The 16077-nt window shown below is 29.5% G+C and overlaps 4 protein-coding genes across 4 annotated transcripts; all 4 read left to right on the top strand.

Annotated features, from left to right (window-relative positions):
• The first annotated feature begins 638 nt into the window (after positions 1 to 638).
• LOC121117012 (uncharacterized) lies at positions 639 to 1131 on the top strand. Its single transcript, XM_040711337.2, has one exon. The coding sequence runs from the start codon at positions 666 to 668 to the stop codon at positions 1101 to 1103; it is 438 nt and encodes a 145-aa protein (XP_040567271.1). The 5' UTR covers positions 639 to 665; the 3' UTR covers positions 1104 to 1131.
• A 3230-nt stretch (positions 1132 to 4361) lies between these two features.
• LOC121116296 (cuticle protein 19.8-like) lies at positions 4362 to 4869 on the top strand. Its single transcript, XM_040710536.2, has one exon. The coding sequence runs from the start codon at positions 4378 to 4380 to the stop codon at positions 4777 to 4779; it is 402 nt and encodes a 133-aa protein (XP_040566470.1). The 5' UTR covers positions 4362 to 4377; the 3' UTR covers positions 4780 to 4869.
• A 3092-nt stretch (positions 4870 to 7961) lies between these two features.
• Positions 7962 to 8975, top strand: LOC121117013 (uncharacterized). The gene has a single exon (XM_040711338.2). It carries the CDS (start codon positions 8001 to 8003, stop codon positions 8436 to 8438), a length of 438 nt encoding a protein of 145 aa, XP_040567272.1. The 5' UTR covers positions 7962 to 8000; the 3' UTR covers positions 8439 to 8975.
• Positions 8976 to 12922: 3947 nt separating this feature from the next.
• On the top strand, positions 12923 to 13479 carry LOC121117014 (uncharacterized). Its single transcript, XM_040711339.2, has one exon. It carries the CDS (start codon positions 12961 to 12963, stop codon positions 13396 to 13398), a length of 438 nt encoding a protein of 145 aa, XP_040567273.1. The 5' UTR covers positions 12923 to 12960; the 3' UTR covers positions 13399 to 13479.
• Positions 13480 to 16077: the final 2598 nt, after the last annotated feature.

The raw sequence follows: 16077 nt of genomic DNA, 5'->3' as shown, positions 1-16077 counted from the left end.
AAATCAAAAAATGTCTTGGGAATTGATTAAAACTGGATGCTTTAAAATAATCTAATCAAATGAGTGAATTGATAAGTTTCCATTTTTTTTCCTTTTTTTGGTATTAATAAAAATTTATCCTACTATTAAAAGAAGGATTGCCTTATAATTACCTTCAGAGAGTTTCGGTTGTTCAAAATATTTCAAAGGAAGGAAAATAACAAATAACTTTCAGACCATTTTTTATTTGTAACAAAATAATATTGAATCAAGAATATAATTTTCAAAGTTCCGTAGAAGAAAGTGTTTCGGGTCCTATTTGGGGTTGAGTGATATAAACTATTAAGAATTTTCATATTTTTGTTTTAAAAATATATCAAAGTGAAACATTAGGGTATTAAGTGTGCTTAAAAAAGTTTTAAAGTAGTAGGTTTAAAGAAAATTCAATTGATAAAATATCCATTTTAATAAACAATCAAGTAAAAGTTAATTTTCATAATTTAATTAACAGTCGAAAATATTTGATATTCTTCTTCAAAGAAAAAAAGATATGTATTATCATAGAAGGGGGAAAACCACTAAGGCCGGTGTTAAAGCAACACATACCCGTATGTTTTTGATCATATATAAGAAGGAAGTATTTCCTATAAAAATCACAGTTTCAGTTCAAACTCCAATCAACAAAAATGTTCCGCTTCGTCGTTGCTTGTACCCTCCTCACCTCCGTTTTTGGAGATCATCCCGCTCCTCATCCAGCCCCCTATCATCCAGCTCCTGCTCCCTACCACCCAGCACCTGCATACAAACCCACTCCTTATGATGAGTCACCCAAGCCCTATGCTTTCCAATACGGTGTTGCTGATGACTACTCTGGAACCAAATTCTCTGCTGAGGAAAACTCTGATGCCAAGACTGTCGCTGGATCCTACCAAGTTGCTCTTCCCGATGGTCGTGTCCAAACTGTGACTTATACCGCTGATGACTATGCTGGATTCGTCGCTGATGTTAAATACGAGGGTGTCCCAACTTACCCCAAGTATGAACCCAAGCCTGCTTCCTACAAGCCAGCTCCTTACAAGCCTGCTCCCGTTTACCATCCTGCCCCTGCCCCATACCACGCCTAAGAAGGAACTTTTTGTTTGTGATATATTTATTTATTTATAATTTTATGAATGAAATATATTTATTTATCTAGAAAATTTGAAGTTTGTTAGAACTCTTTATTAAATGCAGTTTCGAAATATCAATATTATTGCTCTTTACAAAATTGTATTTTATTAGCAATTTAGATATTTTAGTTCATATTTTCGTTGTTGTTTCGGGGAATTTTATATGACGCTTTTTATATATATAATTTACAAAATATAATGTTGGGACACATAGTTATCAACAAGCTAATGGTAACTATTTATTTTGTGCAAGAACTAATTAATTATTTTAAAGTAAATTTCGTTTATCAAAGTATACTAAACTGTCCAAGTTTCAGACTACGAAAGTAGTTTTGTTGGATACAATAAAAAAATTGATTCCTTCATAGTTTATAGTATATTCTTTCATTTTGGACGTGGTACATGACATTTAATTGATTCATAATTGTTTATCTTTATTGCTTTGCTACCGTCCATACATATATGATGCAATGGATAAAAATCAAAGGAATCGAATGAATTACATTAGATGTAAAAATTAAAAACATAAGGTTCTAAATAATTGACTTTTTAAACAGATGTTGTTATTTTTTTGTTTTGACACAAATTTATGGTACTCTTATATGTAATTAAATTTTACAGAGGTTCAGTAATTGAAAATATTATTGAGAAAGTTTTAAAAAATTTCTAATTTTAGACCAATTTGTTATATTTTTTAGTAAATAAAATACAATTTAAGTTACGAGTACAGTCATTAAAGTCCCGTAGGAAAAGATGCTGCGGTTGATATCTGATATAGATCAGGCCTACCCCCTCCCATCCTATTCAGAAAATTACTTATTAATGCTCATGGTATCAAATTTCAATGTATTTGTGTATACATATTAACGTAGTATATATACTGTTAATGATCAATAATAAATATTCCAAAAATCAAGAAGTAGATTTTTATACAAAGTCTATGCCGCCGGTGGTACTTGGTAGGTATTCCTTCTTTTCATTTTATATAGGCACGATAATTGTTGGTAATTGTAATATAAAAAATTTATTTTGCCTCACACATAGGTCCCGAAGAACAACCCCCAATAGCCAACACTTTTGTATTTCAAAACAGTTTAACAATTGTATTACCAGTATTTCAGTACTGATTCCAGCTATAAATATGGAATCAATTGATATGCATTCAAATATAATTTGTTGTTCGGGCTTACCGTTGCTCCTTGATTATGTTCCTATATCTTTATATTACATCTTTTCTTACAAATCGTGGTGCAAAATGTTTTGCTGGCATTTTCATTAATTTTTAGCAGGGACGTCTATTTAATATAATCTTTCATATCTTTAAAAACTTCTATAAATGTTGGATACAATAAATTAATGAAGGAATTATATTTCGATTTGAAAACAAAAAATCCTATTGATATTTATCAGCCAGCCCTTTAATTAATTGAAAAATAATTTTACAATTCATTATTCCTGCTCTTTCCAAAATTACCAAAGGATATCGTCGACAGAGAGCAGATTTATTTGAATTTGGAAATTTGGATGTGATCAGCAGATGGATCATATCCAATGAGCAGAAGTTCAGAAATTTAATAACTGATTCTGTAGACAAATAAGTTGGGGTATCAATTTCAATGGTCCTTGAAGGTAATATCAAACAAAGTGGAAGTTATCATAAAATGGGAAGATTTGTCTAATACTATCTTTATTTTGGACATTGAATGCTTAATATAATCAATAAAACATTCTGTATCATTTCCATTGTTTTAAATTTTATGAAATCAATAATATTGAGGGATTTGCCTCCAATGATAAATATGGCTTCTTTTAAAAGAGGAGTATAGCCTAAAGATCTCAAGCTTCCTTGTATTTTACTATAATGGGGGTTTTGAGCCACTGCTCTTGTATGAACATTCGTTGTATAACTTCACTCATAATTAATCTGGATATCATTTGGGAAATGAATTTATACATAGTTACATAAATCCAAAAATATCCAATATTTCCATAACGAATATTAAAAACACTCGTTATGGTATTGGAGTTTTCAAAAAAATTATTTTGTTATTTTTTCTTACTTTATGAACAGTTTCCTTTCGGATCAGTTATTCAACTATGTGCACATTTTCATTTATAAATTTATTTACCAAGTTCTGATACTTTTTGGATACAATTTTGAAGTCACTACAGTGTTTTTAATCGCTTGAGTATTCGAAATAGTTCGTTGGGCTATAACTTGTTTAATTTCAAATTGAAAAATGACTGTAGTCTCTTTAATATCATCTAAGTAAAGGAACTTGAATTAAAGGTTTGAAATTTAAAATAATAATTTTGAAAAAAAAAAAAAATTGCATCCCTTTAAAAAAAGAAAATTTTGTGAAGAATTGTCAAATCCAAATGGCCTTAAAGATCGAAAAAACAGTCTTTGCCGGCTCAAAGTTTTCAAACATAATTTTTTTATCAATACGAAACAAAATAAAATAAACAAATCACCTAAAAATGGAACACCATAGTACACACGTTAAAATAAAAATATTGACAGAGTTGACCTTTTTTGTCACATTGGGCATTAAATATGACCTTAAAACTAGAGAATTTGTGCATTTAAAAATTAAATATAACATTTTTGCTTCAAATATACAAAGGCATTAATGATTACAAAATGACATAAAAAAATTACTTAATAATGGAAAATTGGATAAAAAATACACATTCTAGGTTAAAAAAAAATGTTACAAGGAAAAAAATTAGGTATCAATCTTTGTATTTTCTGCTTATAATGAATCAGACAAGTTTTATGTTTTAAGTTTTTACGGAGCCATTTTTATTTTTGGCACAAATATTTCCAATATATGTGGAATTAAAAAAGTCGGTCTAAAAATTGAATTTGATCATTTCAACAAATTTAATCCCCCCCCGCCATTCCTACTAATATAAATGTTGTAAAATGACAAATTAGGTTAATACATGTGCCTTAAGAAGTTTTGAAATAATATATTCGGAAACATATATCCTTTTTGTAACCTATAATTATTTAATTAATCATGATAATTATATTTTTCTATTCAAAAACAGATTGATTTTAAAAAAAATTGTCTTACACGATGAAAATGTAATACGTAGAAGAAAAAAACCGACTAAGGCCGGTGTTTCTTCAACACCGGCCTTAGTTGTTTTTGATCATATATAAGAAGGAAGTATTTCCTATAAAAATCAGAGTTTCAGCTCAAACTCCATATCAACAAAAATGTTCCGCTTCATCGTTGCTTGTACTCTACTAGCCTCCATTTTTGGAGATCATCCCGTTCCTCATCCAGCATCCTACCACCCAGCTCCTGCTTACAAACCTACTCCATATGATGAGTCACCCAAGCCCTATGCTTTCCAATACGGTGTTGCTGATGACTACTCCGGAACCAAATTCTCTGCTGAGGAAAACTCTGATGCCAAGACTGTCGCTGGATCCTACCAAGTTGCTCTTCCCGATGGGCGTATCCAAACTGTCACTTACACCGCTGATGACTATGCTGGATTCGTCGCTGATGTTAAATACGAAGGTGTCCCAACTTACCCCAAGTATGAACCTAAGCCTGCTCCCTACAAGCCTGCTCCCGTTTACCATCCTGCCCCTGTCCCATACCACGCCTAAGAAGGAACTTTTTTTTTGTGATATATTTATTAATTCATAATTTGTCAGTTTTATGATTAAAATATATTTATTTATCTAGAAAATTGGAAATTTGTTAGATCTTTTTAATAAAATTACCGTATCAATATTATTGTTTTATACAATTTTTGATTTTATTGGTGACTTATATATTGGGGTTCTCATTTACATTATTGTTGCTAAAAGTTTCTAGGAAACTATATTTATCAACAAAATATGCTGTTGAAACTCATTCCTTAGAAATCTAATATTTTTTATTTTTTGTTGAAGTTTTTCTTTCCATTTTCGAATATTTTTATTATAATTACTAAAGACAGAATAATGAAATGAATATCTATTGAAAAGAAACAAAAAAAAAATGCATAAGTTTTGTCATTAATCTCATTTTTTGTGAAATTTCATATCCAAACATATTTGTTTCTTCCATTCCGCAGGGGAGTACCTTCCAGTGTGATTAACATTTTTGCAAAACGATTTCCTTGCAATTTTTCAAATTCAATCCAATTTTCTCAGAAATAGATTGAGAGGATGGGTTAGGAGGAGTATAATAAATAATTTAGGGCCTCTTAAATTATGGTTGAATACCCTCAGCCTCAGATTGCCCCAAGGGTAGTGTGGAATTACTGAACACCACCGGTTATACATCCAAGAAACCCCTTTAATACCAAAAATAGTTTTTTTGCCCCCAGTTTGTAATTTTATAACCGCATTTTTTCTGCCTTTTTACGCCATTTAATTATTTTTTCCTATGAATGCTACGGTACACGTAAATAACATTATTTGTATTTCAATAGTCATATCAATAATTGTTTTTCTATAATTTTGTAATGGGTACACTGAATTTTTAATAAATTTTATGTTGTTTTCTTTTTTGAATAGAGTATCTAACTGACTTCTTTTGGAAATAATTTATATAATCCTTTCAGTAAATGGTAAACAAAATAAAATCTAAATAATTATAATTTGGTTCAAACAAATATCTATATTTTATAAATTCCTACATAAAAGGATTCAATAATGATTTGAAGACCGAAAATAGATACAAATTATATTATAAATCTTTCAAAAATACATAAATAGTAAATAAATAATATTTAGCGAATTGATAATGTTTATTATTCATCATTAAGTTGAAACAAAATAATGGCAATTTTTCTAGCCGGCAATTTTCTACAGGGCAATCTTTCACTGGTAGTTTTCTACCCCCGAACTTTGCTCTATCATGCTTAAATAAGAGAAAATCTGATAAATATATATAATACAAATGTTGTCTTTTTCGTTTTGTTTTTTATAGTAAAAAATGGAAGAAAATATTTTTTCACGTTTAAACTTCGTTTGTTTCAATTTCGGCAAAAAGTTAGCTCTTATAATATTCTTGTTTTTATTTCTTAGCTCTTCAAAAGGTAGTTTATATTGGTAGAGAAGGATTATTACACTCCTTAACATTATACATAATAAATTTTGAAAAAGGGAAACAAAAGTTAAATATTGTAAAAAAATAGTTATAAAATATAACAGATATTTTATACAACTTTTATACGACAAAAATTTCAAAAAAACCCACGTATAATTTTTACTAGAGGGGATATAAAATAGCTTTTTTCATGCAGAAAAGATTATCACACAATCTTAGCATACGTCCCGGACGGTTATAGTAAGGATTTTGTTGGACACGAATTTCAAAAAACTATTTAATAAATAAATTCATTCATTTTCAACAATATATGTTTGTTTATTAATAATTACTATGTTATTTTTCTGACAAAATAATATAAAAATATATTAAAAGTTTGCTGACAAAATAGTATTAGTATTGTTTGCTATGTTTGTATTGCTGAGTGAACGGGATAATGCCACAACTAAAGTAGTAATTTACTAAATTGATATTGGAATATAATCTTTCAGTGACATTACCTTATAAAATACTGCCAAACTAATGCAATAACCTGCATAAACTTACTGAGCAAGAAAAATTTTCGTTAGAAAACAAAGCAAAAATGAAATTTTTCGCATACTAATTCATAAAAATTACTGAAATAACCTGATTTTAAACTAAATCCCATGAACGTTGTGTACGTAAGATGATCTTCACAAAAATTTCGTTGAAAAACTAAAAAAAATATCGAAATCGAGATTTGATTTCAGTACCATATCAAGTACAAAATATTGCCATGTTGACAACACAAAATTGAGGCTCAATTTTTAAAAATTGCAAAAATTTAATAATTTGTGTTTTGGTTATTTATCAGAAAATTCGGCACCAAGATTTAAAAAATAAAACGTCAATGTTATTACATCATTTTTTAAGTACATTTTTTTCAATTCACAGTTATATCAACAAATTTATGTAAAAGATGTATTCAATATAAATTAGTTATTGAAATGAATTATCAATAAACTAACAGTAATCTTTAACCACCTTTTTAGTCTCACAAATAAAAAATTTAAATATTTATTATTAAAAAAATGAAAAAGTAATCCATTACAAGTCGAGTTGCAAGCTTTCAAAATATTCACCAAAGTTCAATTCAAGTCGGAAGTATCTAACCCAAGTACTCATCTATTCAAATGGTGACGTATTAAAAAGACATTTAATGTATCTATAAAAATAAATCGTACTATTAGAAAAAAAATATTATTAAAATTAATTGGAAACTATCAAATAAAACTTTTAATACAGAAAAGGGACAGAAATAGATAATTTTGGAGGAGATTTTTATAAAGTAACTAGCGAACTTTGCAATAATATATAAATACTAATTGAATGACTAATATACTCTCAAAAATTTCCGTATCGAAAGCCGTTGAGGTCCAAATCTGAATCTGGGTAAGATAACTAAACAACTTCTCTATATAAATAAAATAAAATATTTCAAAAATAAAATAAGGTGATCATACATGTTAATAAAGATGCTTCACGATGGTGCTAAAAAAATAACCGATTCAGAACATATCCAGTATCATTTATTCCAATTCTTAAGTTAGTAATCATCATATTTTTATGATTTAATTACTAGTCAAAATATATTAATTTAAAGAAAAAAAATATTGTGTAATGCAATGAACATGTAATACACTGAAGAAAAAAACACTAAGGCCTGTGTTAAAGCAACACCTACCCGAATGTTTTTGAGTGTATGTATATAAGAAGGAAGTATTTCCTATAAAAATCACAGTTTCAGTTCAAACTCCAATCAACAAAAATGTTCCGCTTCGTCCTTGCTTGTACCCTCCTCGCCTCCGTTTTTGGAGATCATCCCGCTCCTCATCCAGCCCCCTATCATCCAGCTCCTGCTCCTTATCACCCAGCACCTGCATACAAAACCGCTCCATATGATGAGTCACCCAAGCCCTATGCTTTCCAATACGGTGTTGCTGATGACTACTCCGGAACCAAGTTCTCTGCTGAGGAAAACTCTGATGCCAAGACTGTCGCTGGATCCTACCAAGTTGCTCTTCCCGATGGTCGTGTCCAAACTGTCACCTACACCGCTGATGACTATGCTGGATTCGTCGCTGATGTTAAATACGAGGGTGTCCCAACTTACCCCAAGTATGAACCCAAGCCTGCTTCCTACAAGCCAGCTCCTTACAAGCCCGCTCCTGTTTACCATCCTGCCCCTGCTCCATACCATGCCTAAGAAGGAACTTTTTGTTTGTGATATATTTATTTATTCATAATTTGCCAGTCTTAAAATTGAAATATATTTATTTATCTAAAAAAATTGGAATTTATTACAATATTACTTGAATTGTTGCACCAAAATTAAACTTAATTCAATTTATGTATTTTTCACTTTAGTTACGGTGTAAAAACATACACTTTTTTTTTCTACAAATGATATTAGAACTCATACATTTAAAAAAATATTTTTCATATTGTGTTGCAGCTTTACACACTTTATGCTTTGAAAGGATTCGAATAATATACAAACGGTGATTCAAATTATATTAAATAAAAAAGTAAAATTAAAATAAAGTTCTGGATGATTTTAAAAGATATTATTTGATTTATATATATTACCCATCTTGAAACCGTTCTTGAATTGAATTTTTTTCTCATCAAGTGTTTTGCGAGAGTACTAATTTCGTTGGATATCACTAAACAATATTTATTTTATTGTACGATTGTTTTTTTATATGACGATTACAACACGAAAATACATTTTTGAATGTTCTGTCTGACTAAAAAAAGACCAGATGAAATAATATTTGTGAATCCCAATGAGCTGATTGAAACAATAAATAATCTGTATTTTTTGTCTCTTTTATTATATATGGGACTACGTAAAACTCGATTAATAGGAAATAATGAGAAAAGTATGAACTTATTACCTAAATTTTTTTTTGAATAGATTTTGTTATTGTATTATGAATATAAATGTATAAATTCAAAATATCTTTGTCAAGCAAATGCCTTTTAAAAAAAAATACTCGGATAGACTAATGATTCTTTTATCTATTTCATATTATACCAATATTAAAACATTCTATTTTCGAGGTATTATCCTCGGAACCATTGGTGAAATGTCTCATTTCCAGAATTTGACGAATATCTTTCACGTCTTTGCTACGATGTAGTGAGTGGTGCTCGTACATAACGTCGAAAGACAAAACGTCTAATGGACAAAACAATTTTTAAGAGGATATTTCGAAACAATTTCAACCCTGAAAGGTTGCAAAAATTTACTTCAAATATATATAATATAAAAAAACGTAATCACTCTAATTACATATGTATATTAAAAAATAGAAACCGAAGAGCAATATTACAATTTAAAAAATGTGTTAGAGGAGAGCAGCTTAGCTGTCATGACGCTTCATTAGATCAGCTACAATCAACAATGACCGGGGAGGAGGGAAAGAATGATATAAACAATAACATTGGCAAGAATTACTCCAATGTCGATCTTTAATTATACTCAGATTCATATAACTCTGCAACAAATCATCTTCAATGATATTCTCCATCTTGTATGAGCACGCAAAAATGTTTAATCAGGTTTGGAATATAATTGAGTTTAGTAGGAAAGGAAGTTCACTACACATGAGCATAATTATAATGACAACAGCTAAGGAAAAGAAAAATGTTTCATTGGATTATAAATTGCAAAAAAATGGGATAGCTTAAAAATACACACGATTTACATCGCTAGTTATCAAGCTAATTGATTATATTATTATGAATTTAAAAAAATAACAATACAAAATAGGTGAAGAAACTCAAAAATCATTGAAAACCCTTTTATATATTAAGAAAATTAATAGCATACATCAAGACTGATTTATTTAGTAAACTAATGATTTTGAGTCTTAATATGTATTCATAATCAATGAAATTATTTTTTGATTATATTAAGGGATACGTAAATATATATTAATTGGTTACAATATCATCCTCTACTTAGATATCTTTGTTTTTGTATTTCATTTGTTAGATATTTGTTTATTATTTCAGAATATCCTCATAAAAACAGTCCGTTCTGCAATTTTTAAGTTCGACGTTATGTACATTTTACATTTTGTAGTTCCTTTCGATGTTTTGTACTAGTACTTTAGTGGACATTAAAGAAACTGATAGTCCCAGTTTTTATGCTTAAAATGTCATAAGGAGCATTATATAATGCTTTGATCTTATTATGGTAAAATGATTATAGGATTTGCATTTTATGTAATCCGTCATAATCTGACCAATGATATATAGATATAATAATACAGTTTAAAGATTTCATCGGTGATCTTGAACATGAATCTGTTATTTTGGTACTTGTTTTCAGGGATATTTTATTCTATCCCAATCGTCTCACTATGAGCGGGTCATACTGTAAAGCAATAGTCTAGGTTATGCTATAGTACGTTTTTTCGTAGATTGACCTTCTTTTTGCATTTAGCGTTGAAGATATTAATAAACTTTGAATATTTGCCAAAATGAGATTTGGAGTATGTGGGTTTTGTTGAGTTGAGGTTTTTAGTGATGTATGAGTCCTTATCTTTTCAGACTAGTTGGCACTATCAGTCCTTCAAACCAGTCCATAAAACTGTCAGTACTAGAACTGATTAAAATAAGAAGAAATAAAGTTGAGTGAATGTCCGAACTTTATAAGTTTTAGGACTGATATGCAGGACTCAACAGGACTGGGCCAAAACTTAGATGGACAGGACTGAAGTTTTCAGTCCTCAATAAGGACTGACACTCCCTAGAGGTTCATACATTCATTTTCATTCCAAAAAGCCTCAAATCTTTTACATACAAAAGCAAATAATTGTGTGTTTTTTAATTGATACTATAACAAATTATTCTGATTAATACTTTGAATTTGCTACGAATTGCACTTCAAGTAGCGAAAATTAATCGTCTCGATTAAAGAATTAGAAATGGGTCAAATTGTACTTGAAATGCAATATCAGGGCCAAAATATGTTTTATCAATTAAAAGAAGACTATACAGTAAAGTTATATTCTGTACTTTGTCAATTATCTGGAAAAAAACAACCTATAATTGACGGAAATAAATTTATTAATTTTTTTCATGTTGACGCACACCAATTTTCTATACCTACTTATATCGGGGATTCATTAGATTGCATTTGTATATTGTACCTTAGTTGACTATTTTTGTAAAACGTTGCAACAAACCATTATGATATAACTAATTACAGATAGAGCTCAATCCCATTTTTACAAAAATCTCAAGTACAACAATTATTATAATTATCTTCATAAATGATTAGAAATATAAATAGAATATTATATAGATGGATAAACGTAAAAATGCAACATCTCAATCAAAGAAATTTGTAACATCATATTAAATAAGGGACATTTTGTTATGTTTATAATATGTGGCCCATCAACATAAAAGCAAGTTAGGGGGATTTTTCTTAAAAATGATTTAAGAATTCATTTGTTCACTTCCATGAACTATTGTAAATTTCTACCCACAAATTATTCTTATTAACACTCTGAGTGTACCACAAATTCTACTTAAAGTAGCCAAAACTGATCGTCACAATAAAAAAATAAGAATTTATTTTTATTTAAAGTAAATGTTACTTCAAAATCATCAAAGAGAGCAACAAAAGGACCACCCATGCATTTTTACATTGCATTGGAAGGCAAATATAGGAAAGAAATTTGAAGGAGGATTGCATAAATAGGAAAATAAAAATCGCCAACTGAAATTATAATTTTCTCGGTTCAATAGACTATGTCTGTAAAATAAAAATAAATAGTACGTGCCTCCATTTTTTTAAATTCAATTAACTACATCATGGTGTCTTGTTACAAAGTATGTATAGTACATCAAATTAGATGTTGAATGGTTCCAAAATTTCGGTGTCGTTTTGGTAATATTCTACATAATATAGACTCGTCCGAATTGATCTTGCAAAGGCATACATATCAGCAGATGTAGGGAATTGGATTGGAGACTCAACATTGACAAAAAGGATTGGCCCCTTTTGAATAAGGTGAATTTAAAAAAAAGGGGAAGTCTACTTTTTTTTAATATAAATTATTTTTGAAAAAATCCAATAAATAAATGGAAAAAAAAACGAAGCTTGCACATTTAAATTTGCATCAGACCCTCCTCACACAAAACATGGTGCATTATAGATATTTTTAAATATACTTCGTAAAGCTCCAATCGCAAAAATGGAAAGGTCCAAAGTTAGGAAAATTTAGATATGGTTTTTCTTTTTAATGAAAAATAATTTTTAATATTAAATACTTAGTAGTGACGCAAGAACTTTGTATTGGGGTCTGCATAAGGACCAATGTCTGATGATGGACATTTTGTATTTAGGAAATCATTCTATTTTTGAAACATCGACAAATATATAATTCAAACATCTGTCTAAATTATTTTTATTTCCGAATCTTTTTTTTTTAAAATTACAAATTCGGATTAAATTAATTTTCAAGATCTATATAATTATCATAAGACTTAATTAAAAGTGAAAAAAAATGTTATTATTATTATTTTTTAAAAGAGATATTTCTTTTACGATCAATATGTAAGCAAAGTATGCATAGAAAAAGAAAAAAAACACAAAGGCCGGCGCTAAAGCAACACCTACCCGAATAGTTTTAAGCATATGTATATAAGAAGGAAGTATTTCCTTTGAAAAATCACAGTTTCAGATCAAACTCCAATCAACAAAAATGTTCCGCTTCATCCTTGCTTGTACCCTCCTCGCCTCCGTTTTTGGAGATCATCCCGCTCCTCATCCAGCCCCCTATCATCCAGCTCCTGCTCCCTACCACCCAGCACCTGCATACAAACCCGCTCCTTATGATGAGTCACCTAAGCCCTATGCTTTCCAATATGGTGTTGCCGATGACTACTCCGGAACCAAGTTCTCTGCTGAGGAAAACTCTGATGCCAAGACTGTCGCTGGATCCTACCAAGTTGCTCTTCCCGATGGTCGTATCCAAACTGTCACCTACACCGCTGATGACTATGCTGGATTCGTCGCTGATGTTAAATACGAGGGTGTCCCAACTTACCCCAAGTATGAACCTAAGCCTGCTTCCTACAAGCCAGCTCCTTACAAGCCCGCTCCCGTCTACCATCCTGCCCCTGCCCCATACCACGCCTAAGAAGGAACTGTTTTTGTGATATTTTCATTTATTCATAATTATTAATTTTATGACTGAATTATATTTATTTATCTAGATAAATTGGTAGTTCTCTTGAGGTCACATTTATTTATTTATTACATTTATAATAACAAAGCCTGCAATCGAACAAGCTGTATGTCCAGCTATTTGAAACTAAATTATAGTTTAGCATTCAACACAAGGGGTTAGTTGTTTATCTTTTTAACTATTGCATATATTTACACTAAATGATATATATAATAGTGAAACAGGGACTTGTTGAGGGTTGCAAACATGATGTTATCTAATCTATAATAATTATCATCGATCTTAAATAGAATTATTTTAAAATATTAATCTCATAAATCAGCGTTAGATAATATGACTTAGTTTAGTTAAAAGTTACAAAGTTAGGCGTATACGAACAAACAATATTTCTTTAAAAAAATGGATATCACTCTCCAACAAACCCTTAGTGTTACTCTCAGTTTTCATGAACACATATGAATACTATTAACATCTTTAGAAAAAAATATTACTTGATGAGCCAGGGAGTACTTTAGCATGTTGCAAAACCCTTTTTTTGTCACATTCATTTTTTTTTTTTTATAAAATATTATATAAGTACTTCTTCCTTTTTTCTTTTTTAATATGAGTTTAAGTCAACACCTGTAAGATTTAATTCATTTTTACATACCAACGAATAATATTGTATACAATTCTTAACATATACTGTAAATGTTATTGAATAATGATATACATCAAGATGTGCAGACTCAATGCTACATCCAATACCCATGCGAGACTTTATTAATATGACTACATTGTTATTTCTTTGAACAAAAATATATACATATATCTCATACATCAAGGAATATCTTGTATACACACTCGATGCTATACCTGCAAAGTAAAGATACATTTTACTTGATATAACTCTTCTTTTTTCTATTCTACCACTCAATGTTATGACTAGGGCTCAGATTTGGTTGCTATGTTCAGCTCACTCTCACTGTAAAAAATCAAATTTGTCCTTTTCTCAGTGAGCAAATAAAAAATTGAGAAGAAACAGATGCCAATTTTTGAGACCGAGAAGCTCATTACAATGATGCTTTCCAAAAATTGTTAAATTTGATTCTTTTTCAAAAAAATTCTTTAAAGTTTTTTTTTCGAGGAATCCAGCTCAATGGTTTTTTTCTGGGAAATTCATAAGCACAGTACATCCTAAATATACATGTATTTTCACGATATTTTATCAAATACTTAACTAAAGTACTCTTTTTAAACCTGCATATTTAATTTCTTGATAAGGGCATTAATGGGGTAAATTACCTTATTTTAAACATCTTTATGCATATTTTTAGGGATATGGATTCGAATTCATAAAAGAATGAACGTGAGATTCTAAACTAGGAAATAGAATACAAATTTTTGTAAATGTGATTTGAAACCATTATCATGTAGCTCAATGAATGGCAAAATTATTTAATATTGTATTACATATTTAGGTTGATATTCTACAACCTACAAATAATTATTTAATATAATCTACATTTATTATAATCTATATAATTTGTACAGAATGTTTCAAATAAATCTTCACATCATACATTCATAAGTTTCGTAAAACAATTTATGTACTCGTAACCGAGGAACGAGAATACCCACAGCCTCTCACTGCAATGTTACACTTTTATCTGATGATAATGGCTATTCACATGTTTAATTAATGAACTAGCAAGGCTATTGCTTATGCTCTACACAATATAGAATTTAAACTTTAGAAGTGTTGTGGAATTTTGATTGCATGTACTAGAAAGTACATTGTAAATTTGTGAGGTAAAATTATAAATTAGTTAACTTAATAAGTTTTATAAATTAACTGTTCTTAATACCTTTAATTTATAAGGAATTACAAAATAACTTTACGAATACTCAATATAAGCTTTAGACTATAAATAAGTTGTGTTTACATAAATTATAATAATTTGGGTAGCCATAGTTGGAGTCATTAAAAATTTCCGTTTCCTGAGTCTAACTCCACCAAAAATGCTACCAACTCCAACTCTGCAGCCTTGCTCTGATCACATCGGAAAAAGTACCATCGAAGTGACTTCTATACAATAGTTTTTATAGTTTACATCTACGTGCCTCAGAATTTGTAAATAAGGTTTCTTGTTATTCTTCTAATATATAGTATAACATTGAAAAAGGTATGTCAAAAAAAAAAGTCAAAAATGATATCGTTTTATAATTTTATTTAACAAAAGATAATATAGAAAAAAATTGTGATTATTTGATGTCTTTTTGAATATTTATTGCTAGAATATCTTTGATTCATAATAAATAATTTTGGTACGCTACGGACATCCGGATATATATATCAGACAGATATCAGTAAGAACCCTAACATGAAAAAAATGGTATGGATACGGAACCCTCCAGTCTAATGGTACGGAGGTATAGCAGGGGCATCCGGAGGGGAGGTCTGGAGGGGCTGTAGTCAAAATCCTCAAATTAAGGAAGTTTAGAATTTTACTAAAAAAAAATTTTGTCATTCGGGGAAAATTATGCAGCAGAGCAAAAATTAAATTTTATCTGAATAGCTTTGAATTTTTGAAATTTTTGTAAATAATTGTACAGATTTTTGTGATTTTTTTGCAAAAATTTAATAATTGA

Source organism: Lepeophtheirus salmonis, unplaced genomic scaffold (genome assembly GCF_016086655.4).
Source record: "Lepeophtheirus salmonis unplaced genomic scaffold, UVic_Lsal_1.4 unplaced_contig_650_pilon, whole genome shotgun sequence".
Lineage (NCBI taxonomy): Eukaryota > Metazoa > Arthropoda > Copepoda > Siphonostomatoida > Caligidae > Lepeophtheirus > Lepeophtheirus salmonis.
This window is presented reverse-complemented; position numbering and strand designations above follow the sequence as displayed.